This window comes from Poecilia reticulata, chromosome 14, assembly GCF_904066995.2.
Source record: "Poecilia reticulata chromosome 14, P_reticulata-male-v2, whole genome shotgun sequence".
NCBI lineage: Eukaryota > Metazoa > Chordata > Actinopteri > Cyprinodontiformes > Poeciliidae > Poecilia > Poecilia reticulata.
In genome coordinates this window covers 4,172,363-4,188,951 of record NC_088843.1, presented here as the reverse complement: position 1 = coordinate 4,188,951, position 16,589 = coordinate 4,172,363, and the positions used below count along the sequence as shown (strand labels likewise).

At 39.1% G+C, this 16,589-nt stretch overlaps 2 protein-coding genes and 1 non-coding gene across 26 annotated transcripts in view; all 3 read left to right on the top strand.

Annotated features, from left to right (window-relative positions):
- The window catches only part of LOC103475409 (uncharacterized), a 30,878-nt gene extending 20,902 nt beyond the window's left edge, over positions 1-9,976 (top strand). For 13 of the 16 annotated variants that reach the window (XM_081615185.1, XM_081615184.1, XM_081615187.1 and 10 more), the window contains 14 exons: positions 1,467-2,978; positions 3,950-4,603; positions 5,220-5,439; positions 5,529-5,677; positions 5,794-5,842; positions 6,155-6,473; positions 6,812-6,876; positions 6,956-6,998; positions 7,121-7,170; positions 7,467-7,587; positions 7,719-7,818; positions 7,898-7,971; positions 8,574-8,688; positions 9,022-9,976. In XM_081615185.1, coding sequence (XP_081471311.1) covers positions 1,467-2,978; positions 3,950-4,603; positions 5,220-5,439; positions 5,529-5,677; positions 5,794-5,842; positions 6,155-6,473; positions 6,812-6,876; positions 6,956-6,998; positions 7,121-7,170; positions 7,467-7,587; positions 7,719-7,818; positions 7,898-7,971; positions 8,574-8,688; positions 9,022-9,109 — 3,559 coding nt within the window. In that variant the 3' untranslated portion in view covers positions 9,110-9,976. The remainder of the gene's footprint in view (positions 1-1,466; positions 2,979-3,949; positions 4,604-5,219; positions 5,440-5,528; positions 5,678-5,793; positions 5,843-6,154; positions 6,474-6,811; positions 6,877-6,955; positions 6,999-7,120; positions 7,171-7,466; positions 7,588-7,718; positions 7,819-7,897; positions 7,972-8,573; positions 8,689-9,021) is intronic. The other 3 variants (XM_081615186.1, XM_081615191.1, XM_081615198.1) reach the window with 3 other exon arrangements.
- A 382-nt stretch (positions 9,977-10,358) lies between these two features.
- On the top strand, positions 10,359-14,469 carry LOC103475394 (CAAX prenyl protease 2-like). 9 transcript variants are annotated; one of them, XM_081615204.1, is made up of 7 exons: positions 10,361-10,704; positions 11,624-11,685; positions 11,782-11,811; positions 12,470-12,532; positions 12,627-12,781; positions 12,920-12,991; positions 14,193-14,469. In XM_081615204.1, exons 1-5 carry the CDS (start codon positions 10,683-10,685, stop codon positions 12,693-12,695), a joined length of 246 nt encoding a protein of 81 aa, XP_081471330.1. In that variant the 5' UTR covers positions 10,361-10,682; the 3' UTR covers positions 12,696-12,781; positions 12,920-12,991; positions 14,193-14,469. The 9 variants fall into 9 exon arrangements, 3 of the variants coding, with proteins under 3 accessions (XP_081471329.1, XP_081471330.1, XP_081471328.1); XM_081615202.1 differs by having other exon boundaries at positions 10,363-10,704; positions 12,470-12,521; XM_081615203.1 differs by having other exon boundaries at positions 10,359-10,704; positions 12,627-12,991.
- trnae-cuc (transfer RNA glutamic acid (anticodon CUC)) lies at positions 11,063-11,134 on the top strand. The gene has a single exon. It is a non-coding gene; the product is annotated as a tRNA-Glu (tRNA).
- Positions 14,470-16,589: the final 2,120 nt, after the last annotated feature.

Here is a 16,589-nt window from a genome sequence, read left to right as displayed (position 1 = left end):
TTTTTGAAGCTTTTTTAAACAGATTTCTGTTTAAACAAGTTATGAAACAAGTTATGAAACCAAACCAGATTTAAACTGCATCAAACTTGGCTCAAATGTAAATCTGCAAACAACACTAGCACAGCTTTACTTCATTTTCAGTATTAGTGATGTGCGAGAAAGAGCAAGACTCGAAGCAGACAGCAGGAGGCCTGAATAGATTACTGTTCAACCTTTACCTGTCTTCAAACATGCCAGATTTGGAGACATTTGGCGCCTTTTGGAAATCTCAGACACCATAGTCTCCTTATAGTAGGGAATGCTGTATTTTTATGCTAGCAGCGCTAATGGGGAAAAACTGAGTAGCCAATGGGAAACTGGAGATGAAATGAAAATAACATTTTAAATGGTTTTATTTTAAATGTTAGTTCAAGTGAGATATATTCTTACTGCTGTGTCATCCTTACCAGGGTTATTGTCTACTTTGGTAAACCATCTTGAATCTTTTACAAACTTTTTATAAAAAAAGTACAACCTGAAAGTACCACCAACCTGACAGAGATTATAAAAGTAGTTCACATTTAGGTTTGGGAACGTCTGAACTTTTAAAATGGAAAAAAGTCAAGTTAGGCATGATTTAATGTCTGACTTCAGGCTGGAACCACTTGAAATTGTTTCCTAATACAAAGTTGCAGCTGAAGCAAAACTCAAATTACTTCAACTACTTCTCTTTTTGGCTGTCACAGTAACTTGTGTGTAATTGTCTTTCAAATAAGTGATGCCAACATGTTAGTGTCACAAAAGGTAGCCCAAGCACCAGCAGTGATCCTTTCACCACAATTTGAGAAAATACAAATGCTTTTTTGAGGTTGTCATGAATTTCCCCGCTGCATAGACAAACAGCAAAGACAAAACGAGAAAGCAGTCTAGTTGTTCCTATTATTAATATTGACATTTCTACAAAAAGTCATCTAATTCTAAACTGAAATTAACTACAAATTGATTACTGTCTGTTTTGCTGTTCTGTAAACATCTGATCATATTTATGCAGAAATATGCCATATGCTTTCCTAAACCTATAAGAGATAATCTCAGTGCTTCATTGCTGATTAATTTTCATTGGTTCTGTTGTTAAATTCACTTATTCTGCTGAGAAAACGTTGCTCAATGACAGCTAGTTGCAGAGAACTTGCATATTTACTTATTTTCCTCTTGAATTGGAGCTTTTGACAGCATTTGGAAAGTATTTTGGTTGCTCCTGGCTGTACCAAAAGAGCAGTTTTCTCTATTAAAAACAAACCCATGTTTCCTGTGGGTTCTTCAAACAGCATTTTTTGGAAGCACACCAAAACAAAGTCTACTAAGGAAACTAATCAAGCATGATGTCTGGCTGGTTCTCTGTCGCTGAGTTCAGCTCTGGTCATGTTGCTGGGTCATTTCAGGGTGAGCTGTGTCTCATAGTTTTCCTGTCATATTTTGCTTCTTAGCTATGAGACAATGGCCTCCATGCTGCACACATCTGCATCAAATGGTACCAGTCAGGAGCCTTCAGCCGATAAACTACAGCCACTTACAAACAGAGAAGAACAGTCATGTTTTCAAAAAGACGATGCAACGATCCGGTGCACCGCAGAGCCAGATAATGAGCCACCAAACTCTGCTGGTGTGGACATTTTACCTCCTGCAGCTTTCTCTGACTCAGCAGAAAGTCAGATGATGGTTGAAGACGAGGTCCCCAAGGCTGAACCAGCTCAGGGAGCAGTAAACATGACGCACGGACTGGGTCTGGTGGCAAGTCTGAGACTGGCGGCCAGCGAACAAGAGAAACAGAGAGAACTGGAGATGGAGAGACGAGAAAGAGAGGAAATGGAAAACCGCAGAAAGGCTGAAAGGGAGAAAGAAGAGCTGGAAGAAGCTGAAAGGCAAGAAAAAGAAAGACTTAACAGAGAAGAGGCAGACAAGATTGAAAAAGAAAGATTAAAGAGACGTGAAGAAGAGAAGAAGGAAAAGGAGAAACTGAAAAGATTAGAGATGGAGGAAAAAGAAAGGCTAAAAAGAGAAGAAGCAGAGAAGAAAGAAATGGAAAGACTGAGAGAAGAAGTAGAGAAGAAAGAAATGGAAAGACTAAGGAGGAAAGAGGCAGAGAGAAAAGAAAGGGAAAGAAAAAGAAAAGAGATGGAGAAGATAGAAAAGGAAAGACTGCAAAGAGAAGAGCAAGATAGGAAAAAAAGAGAAAGACTAGAGAGAGAAGAGATGGAGAAGAAAGAAAGGGAAAGACTAGAGAGAGAAAGGGTGGAGAAGAAAGAAATTGAAAGAATAAGGAGAGAAGAGATGGAGAAGATACAAAATCAAATACTGGAGAGAGAAAGGTTAGAAAGGGAAAAGGTAAAGGAAGAGGCGGAAAAGAAAAACATAAAAAAATTGGAAAATGAAAGAATTAGAATTGAAAAAGGGAAGGAAGACAAGGAGACCATTTTTTTCAGGCAACAAAGAAAACTTGGTGTTGAGACAAATGAGGAAATACATAAGGAAGAAAATGCAGAGATGGAAAAACTCATGAAGGGATGGGAGAATAGAGAGGTGAAAACTCCTGCCGGTATTTTATTTGTTCAGAACCAAGAAAAAGGAAACAAAACTCCATCAAACACCTGGCCGCCTCTGAAGGAGGCAGAGCTGGATGATATCGCATATGACGAGAGACTACAGGGAAGCAATGAGAAGCAAAAATCTGACCCCAAACCAGCCAGCAAAGTCATCCCTGTTTCTGCAAGTACATGTAGGGTGATTGATAACAAAGCCAAAGACTCTGTGAGCGCTGATGTGAAGGCACAGCACAGTTCCAGTCTGAGAGCAACCAAGCAGGGTGCATCCAGACCTAAGCACAATGCCATCCCAGTGTGGCTGCGAGAAGAGGAGGAGGAGGAAGTAGAGTATGAAAGGGGACAGGAAGATCTGGGCTCCATCTGGCTGGCTGAGCTGTATATGGAAGGAGAAGCAGGGTGAGTGAGGGGTGAGGGAGGGAGACATAGCAACAGAAATGGGTGAGTAACTTGGCTGTTGTCAGAAAGATCTCCTTGTTGCCTGCTGTTGTTCAGAGAGAAGTCTGTCTGAAGCATTTGTGGATGTTTCCTCGTAACACAATCCATCTCCTAGAACATTTACTAACTTATGTTCTTTGCATACTGAGGATTTGGGCGTTCTCTGTTAACTTTTTCTTACGACAGAATGGTGTCTGCATGCATTTATCAAGATTAAGTTATTAATCTTGATAAATAATTTATAATAATTTTATATACATCCATTCTAAAACATAATTTGTGCTTCTCTTGCGTAGAGGATATCAGTAAAGTAGGGTTGGGAGGCGATCAGCACACATCTCCAAAGCAGACTCCATGGTTAGCGATCCCTGTCCATTAGGCTACATGCTAATGAGTTGTAGTCTGCAGCACAATCCAGTGTTGTGGGATGTTTATCCACCACAGCATCATGTAGGATATATGAATTTCACAGCACTATCACTACATTGTTGCCCAGAAGTTAGGGTGCTAGGTTCCAGCATTAACACAGGCTAATATAATATTGCTTACATGTTTTTGTTATTGACGGTCAGTTTAAATGTTGTGAGGTGCATTTATTGTTTAAGCCTTGTAGCATGGCTAAATAGGTGGATTAGCATGGTTTTAGTCTCTGATGCTGCAGATTAGCAAAAATATGGCATTTTTATAAGGATTTTTTTGTCCACTAATGTTCTGGGAACCTTGAAGATCATTTTAAACTAACAATTTCTGGGTTAAATAGCAAATGCTATTTGAAAGAGTCTTAAGTTTTGTGTTTTTTCACTTGGGAGCATCAAAGTGACATCTCTTCTGCTGCTTTGATATGGCGAAGCATGCTATTAATGCTTGCTATGTTAGTCATAACTGGCACAGGCGGTAAATTTAGCTTTGAATTCTCCCTTTTTTATTTTTAGCCCAGGCCACCCGCCTCCCGCTGTGGCCCTGAAGCCTGCATCAGCCCCCTCCACTGAACAAGGCTCTAGTCTTAGCTTTGATGTGAAACAACAAAATAGATCTCACAGTCAGCCTCCTGACCATCGTTTTATGTCTCACATGAAGGAAGCAACACAACAAATTTCAGACCAACAGTCAGTGAAAAAAAGGAATGATGGAGTACTTACTAAAACTGATTATGATGTAAATGTAACAGAGTTTGTTCAGCCTTTGGTGGTGTCGAAACCACCCAGTGGCATCAGTAAGGTGAACGAGACAAAAATGCCTGTGAATTTACATGGGAGTCCTGAATTGAAGCCTGAAGATGACCAGAAGATCCCCAGTTCAGCCAACAGTCTCTCCAAAGAGCAGCAGCTCCAAGAGGAGGAAAGACTTTTACTGGCTAAGATTCGACAGATGTCAGGCGACACGTCTCCGGTCAGTGGGCCTCGAGCCATGAAAAGACTCATTCCCACTCCTGGTGATATTGACATCGATGTTATGGAGAAAGGAGTCCCTTCAAGCCCCCCCACTGACATCACTGCTCACAGTCAGCTCTCCATCATTACCTGCTCCAATGATCTGCAGGAAGTAAGACTAAATGACACGGAAGAGCCACTTGTAGAGGAAGAATCGTAAGTCTGTAAACCTGTGCTGCTCTCTGAAATCACCTCTATTATATAGAGTTGATGATTAGAGAGACTTTGGTTGTTTTCTAGTGTATCTACTTGTAGCACATTGCAACAATTCACTTTAACTGTAGTCATGTCCGTACCACAGATTAATTGTTTCACTGTCCTAAAATTAAGGAAATAAAATAGTAGACATTTTATTTTTATCTTTTCACACGTGAAAATGACTTGGTATATTCCTATTTTCATGCTTTATTTTTCGTGCAGATTGGTAACTTTGGCTTTTTTTGACTGATAAAACTTTTGTTCTTTATGCTGTTTACTTAAAACATGTTTTTGTCACATTTTCATGTATTTATTTCATAGTGTATATCTGGCTTTAGGCAGCTATAATGCCTAAGAAAAATTCAGAATGCTGTATGAATTTTACGTCACGTTGTCTAAGAATCCCATCATTCTTCATTCGTCTTCATCAGCTTGTTCAGCTTTTTCATCTTTGCATGACTGCATGTCTTTTGCTTGTATCTCTTGTATCTCCTTACAGTGGGTGGATTCTCCCTTTTTTTCAGATCTCTGTCCCATCTGTTCATCATCTGCCTTCTGTCTTGTTGCCTTCTAGGTCAAAGCACAAAACAACTGATGTACCTCATGGTGGTCCGGTGAAACAATCATCTCATTCCAAAGACACCACCAGTTCACATACCGTCGTTTCCTCACTTCAGTGTGAGATCAATAATTCTCGGCTTCCGACATTACAAGAGGAAGAAACCCCCGAACTCAGGACCGCTGATCCATTTGCAGAGGTCACAGAGGAGGTCAATGGGAAGGATGACACTGAGGTGATTGGATCATAAACAGACACTCAAACGAGCTTTTATAAGCCCATAACTAAAACTGAATTGCTTTGTTTATTCTGCTTTTCCTCCAGGACCTTGTGAACTCTAGTCAGTCATTGCTCCAGTGGTGTCAGAGCATCACCAACAACTACAAGGGTGTAAAGGTCACAAACTTCAGCACGTCCTGGAGAAACGGCCTGGCCTTCTGCGCCATACTACACCACTTTCATCCAGACAAAATGTAAAGCATTACTATCACTCTTGCTAAATATCTTCTTTGAATGCACAGTTTATGGTTTAAATGCCTTTCATCTGTCTTAAATACATTTTATTGTGCTTTTGCTTTTACCCCATCAGAGATTTTGAATGCTTGGTTCCTCATGACATCAAGTTAAATAATAAGAAGGTGAGAATGGCGTCCATTTTTTAGTCCTCTGTGTAATGAGTGCAACCACTGCACTTAGTGTGTTAGTTTTGAATCTGCTTTAAGGCAAAGGAAATTTAAAGCTATGATTGAAATTGAACTGAAGATAAATACATGCGACATCTGTCTGATTTTTACATCTATAAGATGAATATGCAATAAAATGCATGCAAATTCATAACATGACAAAATGTATAAAATTCAAGACTAAATTTTGCGACATGCTGAGCTGTTTTATTTTGATTATTATTAATGACAGTTACGCTGCCCATTTTATCCGTTGTTTAACCTCAGGCATTCGACGGCTTTGAGGCGCTTGGGATCTCTCGTCTGCTGGAACCGTCCGACATGGTTCTGCTGTCCGTCCCTGACCGGCTCATCGTTATGACGTACCTCAGCCAAATCCGCTCACATTTCACCAACCAGGAGCTGAGCGTGCTGCAGATCGAGCACAACAGCAGCCAGTCCAGTTATGGGCTCGCTCCATCTGGTCCCGCTCCCACCAACGTCGACGCCGCCGCCTTCTGCATGGCCAGGCTGAACGAAGGCGTGAGTCTAGAGGAAGGAGGTGCCTTGGTGGTGCCACCACCCAGAACCAAAAGGACTATTAAAGGTAAATTTCTCATTTTTTGAAGCTTTTACTTATTAGTTTTTGCTTGTTTCAGCCTCCTAACTTCAAAAGAGTGATGGCTGCTGCCTTGTTCTCTTTATGTTCTTATCAGCACCTTTAATTTTTGCCGAGTAATTTTGAAAGAAGCCTCTTTGTGTATTTCCTATTGCATAAGATTGATTAGATTTAACTTCTTACATCTTTCGAAACTGAAATCTAAACATGTGTAACTTGGAATCTCAAAACCTTTGTCAAAGTTTATGGAAAGGACTAGCAAGTATATGAATGCCTTTTCTTGACGAGTAATCAGACATCTCATTGCTTTCGTTATCTTTTTGTAGCGGAAGAAACAAGAATCCCAGTCCCGCCCCCAAGATCGGTTACCAAAGCTGCCAAATCTGAACAGGTCACACTTCTTGTCATCAAATGAAAACTGTTCAAACAATATGTGATGTCTATTAGCGTATTATATTTTGCATTTGCAGGATGAAGATGCTTCATCTCCTACTGAAAATGCTAATGACTCAGGTAGGTATCGTCTGAACTGAATCTTACTAGCACCTAAAATACAGGATATTTCTTCCCACTTTTGACTGGATTATTTTTTTTCTTTGCTGCTCAAGATTTAATCTGTGTTTCTGTGTTTGCAGAGCTGCAGAGTGCAGTTGACATCCAGCCTCCTAAGCAAGAAGAAACTATGGTCAGTTTTGTGTTTTTTTATTTTTATTTTGCATAACAACAGCCCTCTATACAAAATCACAAAAAATCTCTCCACTGCAGAATAAATTAGTTTTCTCCAGTGCTTCTGACTTCCCTCTAATCTGTGACTGTCCTTTTTCTTGTCTTCACTTTTCTTCTCTCCCCCTTCTTCTCCTCTCCTCATGGCTCCCGGGCCATTTTCATTTTTATGTTTATTTGTATTTGTGTGTGTTTGCATGTTGTGTACATGCATGCAAATGTGTGTGTGCGTGTGTGTGTGATGGGATTTGTGGTCAGCACCTGCAGGACACCAGTCAGTACGTCTTGAGCGAACTGGCGGCACTGGAGACAGAGCAGAAGCACATCGACAGCAGAGCGGCAGTCGTGGAGAGACGATTGCGAAGCCTCATGGAAACAGGTTGGTTTATTTTTTCAAATCTGTCTAAGAGAGGTGGGAGTGTTCAATGTTCTGTTTTTCACAATGCAGTAAAAGATTTTAATTTCCAGAACCCGTACATGAATTTACAAATTATTCTCTTCTGTTTGCAGGGAGTGATCGTGATGAAGAGGAGAGACTGATCCAGGAATGGTTCACTTTGGTGAACAAGAAGAACGCTCTGATACGCCGACAGGATAACCTGGAGCTATTGTAAGTGAACTGAAAATACAGGTTTTATATTGTAAACATTGAGTTTATTACAATCCCCTAATTTCTGACTGCTCTGCAGACAAGAGGAGCAGGATCTGGAGAGGAGATTTGAGCTTCTCACCAGAGAACTACGAGTTATGATGGCTATAGAAGGTCAGTGTTTGGTTGAAGTTTTATTATATCTGTGGATCTGTGTCTGAAAACAGTCACTAAAAACAGAGTTCAGTGTAAACAGAAGATTAAATACACATGTACACATTTAGAATATGTTATTCATAGCTTAGATTTCTAATTTTGACTACATTTTGATTTGTAAACATGCAAAAATCATGTCTGTCTCTACATTAAATGCTTGCATTAGGGGTTGTTCTTTGCTTGGGAAATTATTGATAAAACTTAATCCACAGTGTTTTCAATTTCTGCTTTAAAAGTGTCTCATAACTCCTGTAGTCAACAACACTGCATTTACTAAAGTTTGTGTGACTTTCTACCTACTAAACTATTATCTGCAGGGCAGCTGTATAAATGTTTTAAATGAAAAATGTAACAAAGTATTTTTTTAAGTCATGTTTGTCAGAAATGCTGTGGGAGATGGTTCATATTTTAGTTTTTAACTTGCAGAAAGAGAAACTTCTTTGGCATATTAAATCAAAGAGCGAAGTATGTAAAAGTAATCGTCAGACATAAACTTGTTTTCAGATATCTGAAGCATTAATAAAGAAGTACCATCTGGCATTTTGCCGTATGTTTCACAGACTGGCAGAAGACATCGACTCAGCAGCAGAGGGAGCAGCTGCTCCTCCAGGAGTTGGTGTCCCTGGTTAACCAGCGGGATGAGATCATCAGAGACATCGACGACAAAGAGAAACGGTGAGTGGATGCTTTCAGTACGACCAGAAAAAGTCAAACAAACATGCAGCGTTCTGCACAGTTTTTGACCGCAGTTTAGGTAAATAGATTTACAAAAGGAATTGGCTTGTTTCGAGAATGATCCTAAGATTGTTCTGCTTTCTGAAGTTCTCTAAAAATGAACTTTGCAAAGTTTTTTCTTGAAAATATTTATTAAATAATCAATTTACTTTGAGGCCTTTTACAGATTTTACCCAGAGAGCCATTCCTTTTGTGTAGCTCAGTCATCTATGTGATTTTATCCCTGATTAATGAGAAATTGTTTGTCCTGAGCTAATGTTTTTGTGTTTGCAGTGCTCGGGAGGAGGACGAGCGGCTGGAGCGAGGTTTGGAGATGAGGAGGAGGAAATACAGCAATAAGGACAAATGTGTGTTACAGTGAAAAGGACGAGCACCAACTGCAGTTGTCATTGAATCCCAAAGTCCCCAAAAGTATTTTCCTTGAATGTTAAGAAAAAAATGAAACTACAAAGATATCTGTAGGATTTCAAGTGCCTTTTCCCTCCTAGAAATGTTCTCTAAGTCTGAAGCTGGAAATTGTTGCCTGAATGTAACGTGTGTGTTTTAGTGGTGTTATGTTGGTTTCTTTAATCTGTTTTTTATTTATTGAAGACGTGTGTCATTTTGCACTTCTGGTGTTTTTCATGTGTTGTGTAAATTTTTTTGGACATTATTCAGTATTCACACACCAGCTGGTCCTCTGCTTATTTTTTATGTTATGTGTCTCCTGTGCCTTAATAGGAAGTTTTCGATTTGTAGGCCAAAATGCACCAGAGAATCTATCTGCTCAGGATTCAAGTATGCAAAGAGATATGTTCTGTTGCATGTGTCGCTTTTATCTTTTCTGATAGTTTAAAAAAAATAAAAAATTGTATGTCATAGCATTTCAGAAATTAGTATATTTTGTGATTATTCGAGCTGGACTCAATTCCATAAGGTTTTCAGTGCAGAATGGTTATTGACGCTCAAAGTGGTAACACATCTTAAAATGTATCTTTTAATGTCGGACCCTGGTGATTTAAGTCATCTGCAGCTTCTTTGGATGTTCTCATCTTCTTGACTGGCGTAAGTTAAAAGGTTTTGGTATTTCTGCATAGTTTGGTGAATGCGCGTGCATGGGTTTTGATGTGTGCAGTTAAAACGGTACCTATCATTCAGTATGTAGATTCCAAATGTTGATTTCCATATTTATAACTGTTTTATTCATGATTGACAAATAAAATAAATAAAATAACGTTTAAGAAAAATAGCTAGAGATGTTTGAAGTTTTTTTTTGTGAGGTACACCACAATGCTCCGGACATAAATGTATTAAACTAAATCAATGTAAACAAAGCACAGATTGTAGAAATGGAGAATATTAATAAAATCGGCCTACAGGAAGTTCACATAATATGTTCAATTTTGTGCAAACCATCTCATTTAGGGAAATAGGAAAACTGTGACCTCAAAACCAGCCAGTCACCATACATACATTGGGTGAGAATAATTACTGGTGCCTGCAGAGATCCACAGCTCAGGAAGGGCAATCCATTTAAATGACTTTTGATTAGCTCAAACATCTCGCCTTTATGGAATTATTAGTATTGATTCAGGAATTAATCTACTTTCAAATCTGTCAGAATTTGAAAATTGCTCCTTCTATAAGACTTGGGCTTTAACGTTGATTTTTCCGCATTGAGTTCCGCTACCTCAGCCATTATAACACTGTTTGTTGGAGTTTCGATCTACTTCCTGATGGGAGCTGGCGTCACGTCAATCATGCTTTGCTTAGCTTTACTACAGAAAATACAAAAGTAATATCTGTCAAGTCTCCCGTTTTGGCCGGGAAACTACCATTTTCTACCTCCCTTTCTTTCCGGCTGTAGTCTTGTTTCATAAATATCTCGTACCACCACCACCATATCTTACGTTAATCCCCCCCACCAACCCACTGGCGCTCTGGCAGAACACCAGATGGCGACATTTCCCTTAACTGGTATGGTCATTGAAGGTCTTTGTAAATATTTAGTAAAGCATTGTGTATATTTAGGAGAGTCTGCCTATAGTGCCCGTAGAGTTTGATAAGCTTAGTGACACTTAACTTATTGAAGCAACATTACACTTTCCTTCTGAAGAACAGGCTACCGTTACCTTTAGCTACCATTGAGTCCTTGGCGGGTTGTTGAGATACTTATGAGAGCTTGACTGGTTATTTCGTTTTTGTAGCTTTTTACATTTAATGTCCGACTAGGTATCACCAGAGGAGCAGGTTTACTATGAAGTAAACTAACTTTAAAGTGAGACACACGGAAGTGTTTTGGATTTGTACGATAGCGTTTTCACTCTCAGCAACTTCCCTGGTGGTCTAGTGGTTAGGATTCGGCGCTCTCACCGCCGCGGCCCGGGTTCGATTCCCGGTCAGGGAACAGTTTCTTTTTCGTTTTAGGAACTTCTTTATGAAAGATTACATGATACGGTGCGATTATTATTATTTTTTTTAAATCTGTCTTTCTGCTGCGCTTTAGTTAATCAGCTTCTCTGCACGAGAATCTTCTAATCTAATCTGACATAAAGGATCAAGCTTATCCATTCGAGCATGTTGACCCTGTGCTACTTCATTCATCCCTCACCTGTGGAGCCACTTGAAGCTCTGCAGTTTGCAGATCTCCTGTTCTGTCATGCAAGAGCCAGGACATAGTTGTATTAGGCAGGACCAGTACACAATCTGTTGGGTGAGTGTAATGAGTTGCCTTCATGATATGTGAGTAGCTTATACGTCTGCTGGAGCACCTTACCAAGCTATGCAACTCATCATCAGCCATGCAGTCAGTGTTGTTCAAGTAGCCCATCAATGAAAGTGTGTGTTTTTGAAGGGACCATCCAAGAGTGATAAAAGTGTCGCTCTGTCATTGTAGCTCTGGTGTCTGCAGTGTCTCCTGCGTTTGTGAAGATGTGGATCCACTGGGCTGATGTCACAGTGAGTAGACTTTCCTCTACCTTTGGATATTTTGGGGTTTGAAAGTTCTACAGGCAACTGATTTTCATTGTGATTCCTACATGCTTTTCTTTCCAGCTTATAATCATCACTACCCACAATACTCAGGTGATGAGATCCTCTGTTGAAATAACTTTGTATAATAAAGTGTATCCTGTGTCTCCAGGTTGAAGAGTCCTTGTGAGAGCTGATGGGAGTTAATTTGAAAGGTTTCATTTCTGCAACTGTACTGCCTTTGTTATTGACTACAGTAAGCCAATAAGTTACAACATGAACACTGTAAAGGAAAAAGTTTTGTAACAAATGTTTTTGTAATTATTTTATTCTTTCTGACTTAAGTTCTAAAACTGAAACAACATGAAATTACTTCTTAAACTGAAACTGAACTGAACTCTTTACCGTACAGAAGAGAGGAATGGATTTTTTTATTTATTTTTTTTTAATTTAAGTTGTCAAAAGTGTTTAAAAAGTCATTTTGAAAGTTTTCCAGCATCCGGTCACACAGATTTTGAAAGGTTTGTTTTTAGATTTAATTTCTGCTTTATTGAGGCAAATTAGACATTTTAGATGTTTTATTTAATATAACTCTTTAGCAGTATACTGTAACTTTATTTTTTTATTTGAGCTCCCTCCAGTGTTTAAACTACATACTAAAATGTGTGCCAATTTTTTTCCCTCATAATTTTGATCTTGTTGTTATTTATTGCCTGTGCATGTTATAAACATCTATATTCATCCTGCCTCATAGTTTTTTTATCTGGTTCAGTCTGCTTTGGACAACCCTGACAGGTTCTCAGGGGAACTTCACTCTGCTCCGGGTATTTATAAGGTTCTGTTAGAGAAATCTGACGCAAAAAGTTTGACATATGTGCCAGCTTTGCATTAAAGGTGATCACGATCTCCTGACTAATGTATTTTCCCAGATGTGCGGAGTTGGAGGATGTGTGTTAAAGACGCAGCGTGGCTCAGGAACCAGGTGGTGGCGCCAGTGACGGAGGACGGAACATGCTGCTGATGTTGATGCCTTGCACTGGAGCCACAGCTGTTATCTTCATTGCTCCTCTGTTCTTTGGTGTTGGTATGACAGGAAACTTTGGGGCCATAATGACATCATGCTCTACTAAAGCGCGGCAAAATGCACCAGTTGACCTGCAGGAGTTTTGCTGTTCCTGTTATAATGTTTGCAAACTTTATCTTAATTTTACTCTCGTTCTAGCTCTTCTTCACCACATCATAGAGCAGCTTCACCTGGGAAAGGACAATATGAGTGCCTTCTTCCTGGGGGCAGGTGAGCTTATTTTCAAATAAACTACATGTGGGAGGCGATGATGTATGTTTGTTCATACATATAACAATAAATCAAATCCCAGTGAATATCAATCTAACGTTATGAAGACACTGTCTATGCACCGTATATGAAAAATACAGTAGTATTACACCTAAGAAAACACTTATAAATTATAGTATAGTAAACTATGTTATTGCATAATACCAAGAGTTGCATAAATGAGAGGTAACAGAGACAGTGAAACAAACGTTGATGCATTTTGGTGGAATTTTGTGTCACATTTGCACAAAGCAACTCAGCTGTTTTTTTAAAGAGGAAAGGAAAATTATTTATAGTATTGATTTATTTTTCTTCTACACGTGAAAATCTCAACAGTGTGGTGTGTTCATATATTTGCATTACATATTCTATATACTTTCCAACTCTACGGAGGTACCGCTCACATCTAGACTACTTTGCTTTTCTTTTGTTTCAGTAAAACAACTCAAGCTTTTTTAAAACTGGTTGAATACCATCTGCAAACATACATTTTTAAATTCTACCTAGAATTCCTGATTGGATTTAGTTGTAGACTTTAACTGAGCTAATCTAACACATGAAAATGATTTAATTTTAACCACACCACTGTTACCCTGGCTTTATGTTTGGGATTTTTGTGATTGTTTGGATAATTCAACTTCAAATCCGCTTATGCACCAGTTGACAGTTTTCCTGACTCTGCTGAAGAAAACTTCCCCACAGCATCATACTGCCACCACTATGTTCAGTGTAGGTGATGCAATGTTAGTTTTCCACCAAAAATAGCTTTTTTGTAACAAGGCTAAATATATTGCAGTAAGGCCATTGGAGAGAGGGGGTTGAAATTGAATGCAAACACTACCTTACAGTTTTTTACTAAAAGAAAAAGCAGAATTTTACTTTCACTTTGCAATAAGCATGACTGTGTCTTGGTCTGAAATGACATTTTAAACAACGTTTTTGTGACAACAATCAAAGAGTATGAATACGTTTACAGTTTGTTGATTATTCATTGTAGTTGTCCTTTGCAGGGATTCAGTTTTTGTACACAACTGTGTTTGGTGTCTTTGCTGCTTTTATTTTCCTGAGAACTGACGAGAGGCAAAAATACACATTCATCCTCCAATAGCGCCATCTCGTGTTCATATGGTAGTTTCACATGTTGTGGTCTGTTCTTCCGAAGGTCACATTGTGGGTCCAGTTTTGTGCCATTCATTCTGCAACAGCCAGGGTGTCCCTGACATTGGTTCCAGCTCTGAGCCGCCCTCAGCGTTCAGCAGTGCTGATCTGCTATCTGACTGGAGTCCTGCTGTTTCTGGTGGTGCTCTTCCCCTTCACAGACCCCTTCCTCTGTGGAGCCAGACCTGTCTGCAGCCTCACCGCCTCTCAAGCATTGGAATGTTGATTGAGAAAATGTCAAATACTCAAGAAAGTCGTGAAAAATAAAGTTTTGAGACAGATTTTAACTTTAATATAATTTTTTTTCGGTCATGATTGGGACTTTTTTGAAGTGCGTGCATGATTTTTGCGGGTGGCAGGAGAAAAATCCCTGTGCTTCAGACATTTCCTGCATGGTTCAAAAATATTTCCTACTGTATGAAACTTAACACCAGCACAAAACTCCCTGGCTACAACAAAGTAGCAGAAGTGTGCATGAGTGCAAGCATAGAAAACCAGATGGAATATGTTGGTGAAGAAGGAAAAAAAAGCAGGCAATAGAGGACACGATCACAAAGAAAGACGCGGAGGCAGGCAAAACATGCAGACATCGTTGCCAATAAATACACCAACAGAACCAAATTGGAGAGAGACAGCTATTTAAAATCATGTTTTTAAATCAGACAAGGCAATGAAAGCCAGAGGAAGACTTAAACAGAGAGGAGTGGAAAACAAGTGGCTCCAGCCAGAAGCAATAAGAGCAACGCCAACAGATGAGGAGACAAAAAGAAAAGGTGGAGTGGGGGAGCGCAGGGATAAAGATTGTTCTTCCCCGGGGAAATTGAAAATGTGGAGTAGCAGAGCAGAGGAAAAGGGAAAGGTCATGCAGGGTGTGTTGAAATGTCTGGGAGGTGAAAGGTTGTGTTGAAGTTCCAGATTTATGTGGTAGGTTTATAAGTAATAAAACCTTTGCGACGTAAAATTGGGCAAACATCATAAATTCACATGTACGTGTCTTTTCTTTTTCTCCACACTGATTCCAGATGCGTTTTATTTCTTGTCTTTACAGTTTGTAACTGTAAACTCTGGTGCTCATTTTACAATATTCAATTTCACTTGACCTACTTTTTAAAGTCTGAATGACAAATGAAAGAGGAATACACCAGCGAAGTCAGAAATGTGAATATACTCATTATCAACACAAATATCATACTAATAATATTTAATAGTTTGCTCAGTAGTTTGCTTCATGGTACAGTTCAGTTGCTAGAAACAAGTTTGGATCGTTTATTTTCTCCAATTCATTCTGTTAACATTGGTTCTGTATCTTTTTCTTGACACACAGCTGCTACTAAAACGTAAAGCTGCATGAAGGATGCATTCCCATTCACATGGTTCATTTACTGCTTGGAGCCAGATGTTCATGAAAGAAGTAAAAACAAAAATCTAGTTTATGGTTACAGAGAATGCAGTGTTAGAAGCTCAGGGTTAGCCGATGAGATCATTCTTGGTATCATCAGAAAATGTTAATCAAATTCACAGATTCTTGACAGAATGGTGTCAAAAAAAGCTGAAAATGGACCAATTCATCTCCAACTGTGGTCAAAAATGCAAAGTCACAGCAAGAAGATCAGACTAATGGCTTGTTTTTTTAGAAGCATGTGTCCTGTCTCCAAATTTAAAAGCAGTGTTGTTTCACCCCATTAAAAAGCAGTTAAAAAGTTTTAACTTTAACTCATCTAATCCCAACTTTTGCAGCGGACTGTTGTATGACCTGATGCATCAGGATAGGAGTTAGACAAGATCAGAAAATATGTTTTGTTTTTTGGGGGTTTTTTTACGACTGAAGACATACTGAGAACAAACTAATCTCAAAACGGTGCGCTGTGTTCTCAGTCTTCAATTTGAGCTTGGTTTCAGGCCCACAGCAGGCACGTAGGCTAAGAATGAACAAAGGCTAAACAGCTCGGTAATTATTTATTTATGTGTGTCTCATTTGAGGTCAGATGTACTTGAATGTGTCTGGGATGTGTGGGTTCATGTTTACAGAATGAACAGTGCATCGGAGGTTCAACAGCTTCTAAAGAATGCCTTCCTCTGACGTCTCTGCAAGCAAAACAAGGTGGGTAAAAATATCCATGAACTCAGATCATGACCAAAAAAAAAAACCAAACAGCAACAACAAGAGTTTACCTGGCTAACGAATGTTTTTGTGAGTTTTATATTCTGCCTTCTAAGGTATTTTCACCCCCTGAACTTTTCCAAATCACAATCAAAAAGCTTTGATGCCTCAAATTGAGACTTTGAGCTTGAGTGAAATGTTTATTTTTTGTTTTTTCTTCAAAATGTCCTCAGTTTTCAAGACCTATCATATATTTTCAATTTGATGTAGGTCTGATTACACACTGATTGTTGTTTAGCT

Bases quoted from the DNA above. Each gene is read 5' to 3' on its own strand.
- LOC103475394 (XM_081615202.1), top strand. From the start codon at position 10,683: ATGGCGACATTTCCCTTAACTG. The intron at 11,812-12,469 runs GTGATGAGATCC...TATCTGGTTCAG, and splicing joins TCACTACCCACAATACTCAG to TCTGCTTTGGACAACCCTGA. The intron at 12,522-12,626 runs GTATTTATAAGG...GTATTTTCCCAG, and splicing joins GGAACTTCACTCTGCTCCGG to ATGTGCGGAGTTGGAGGATG.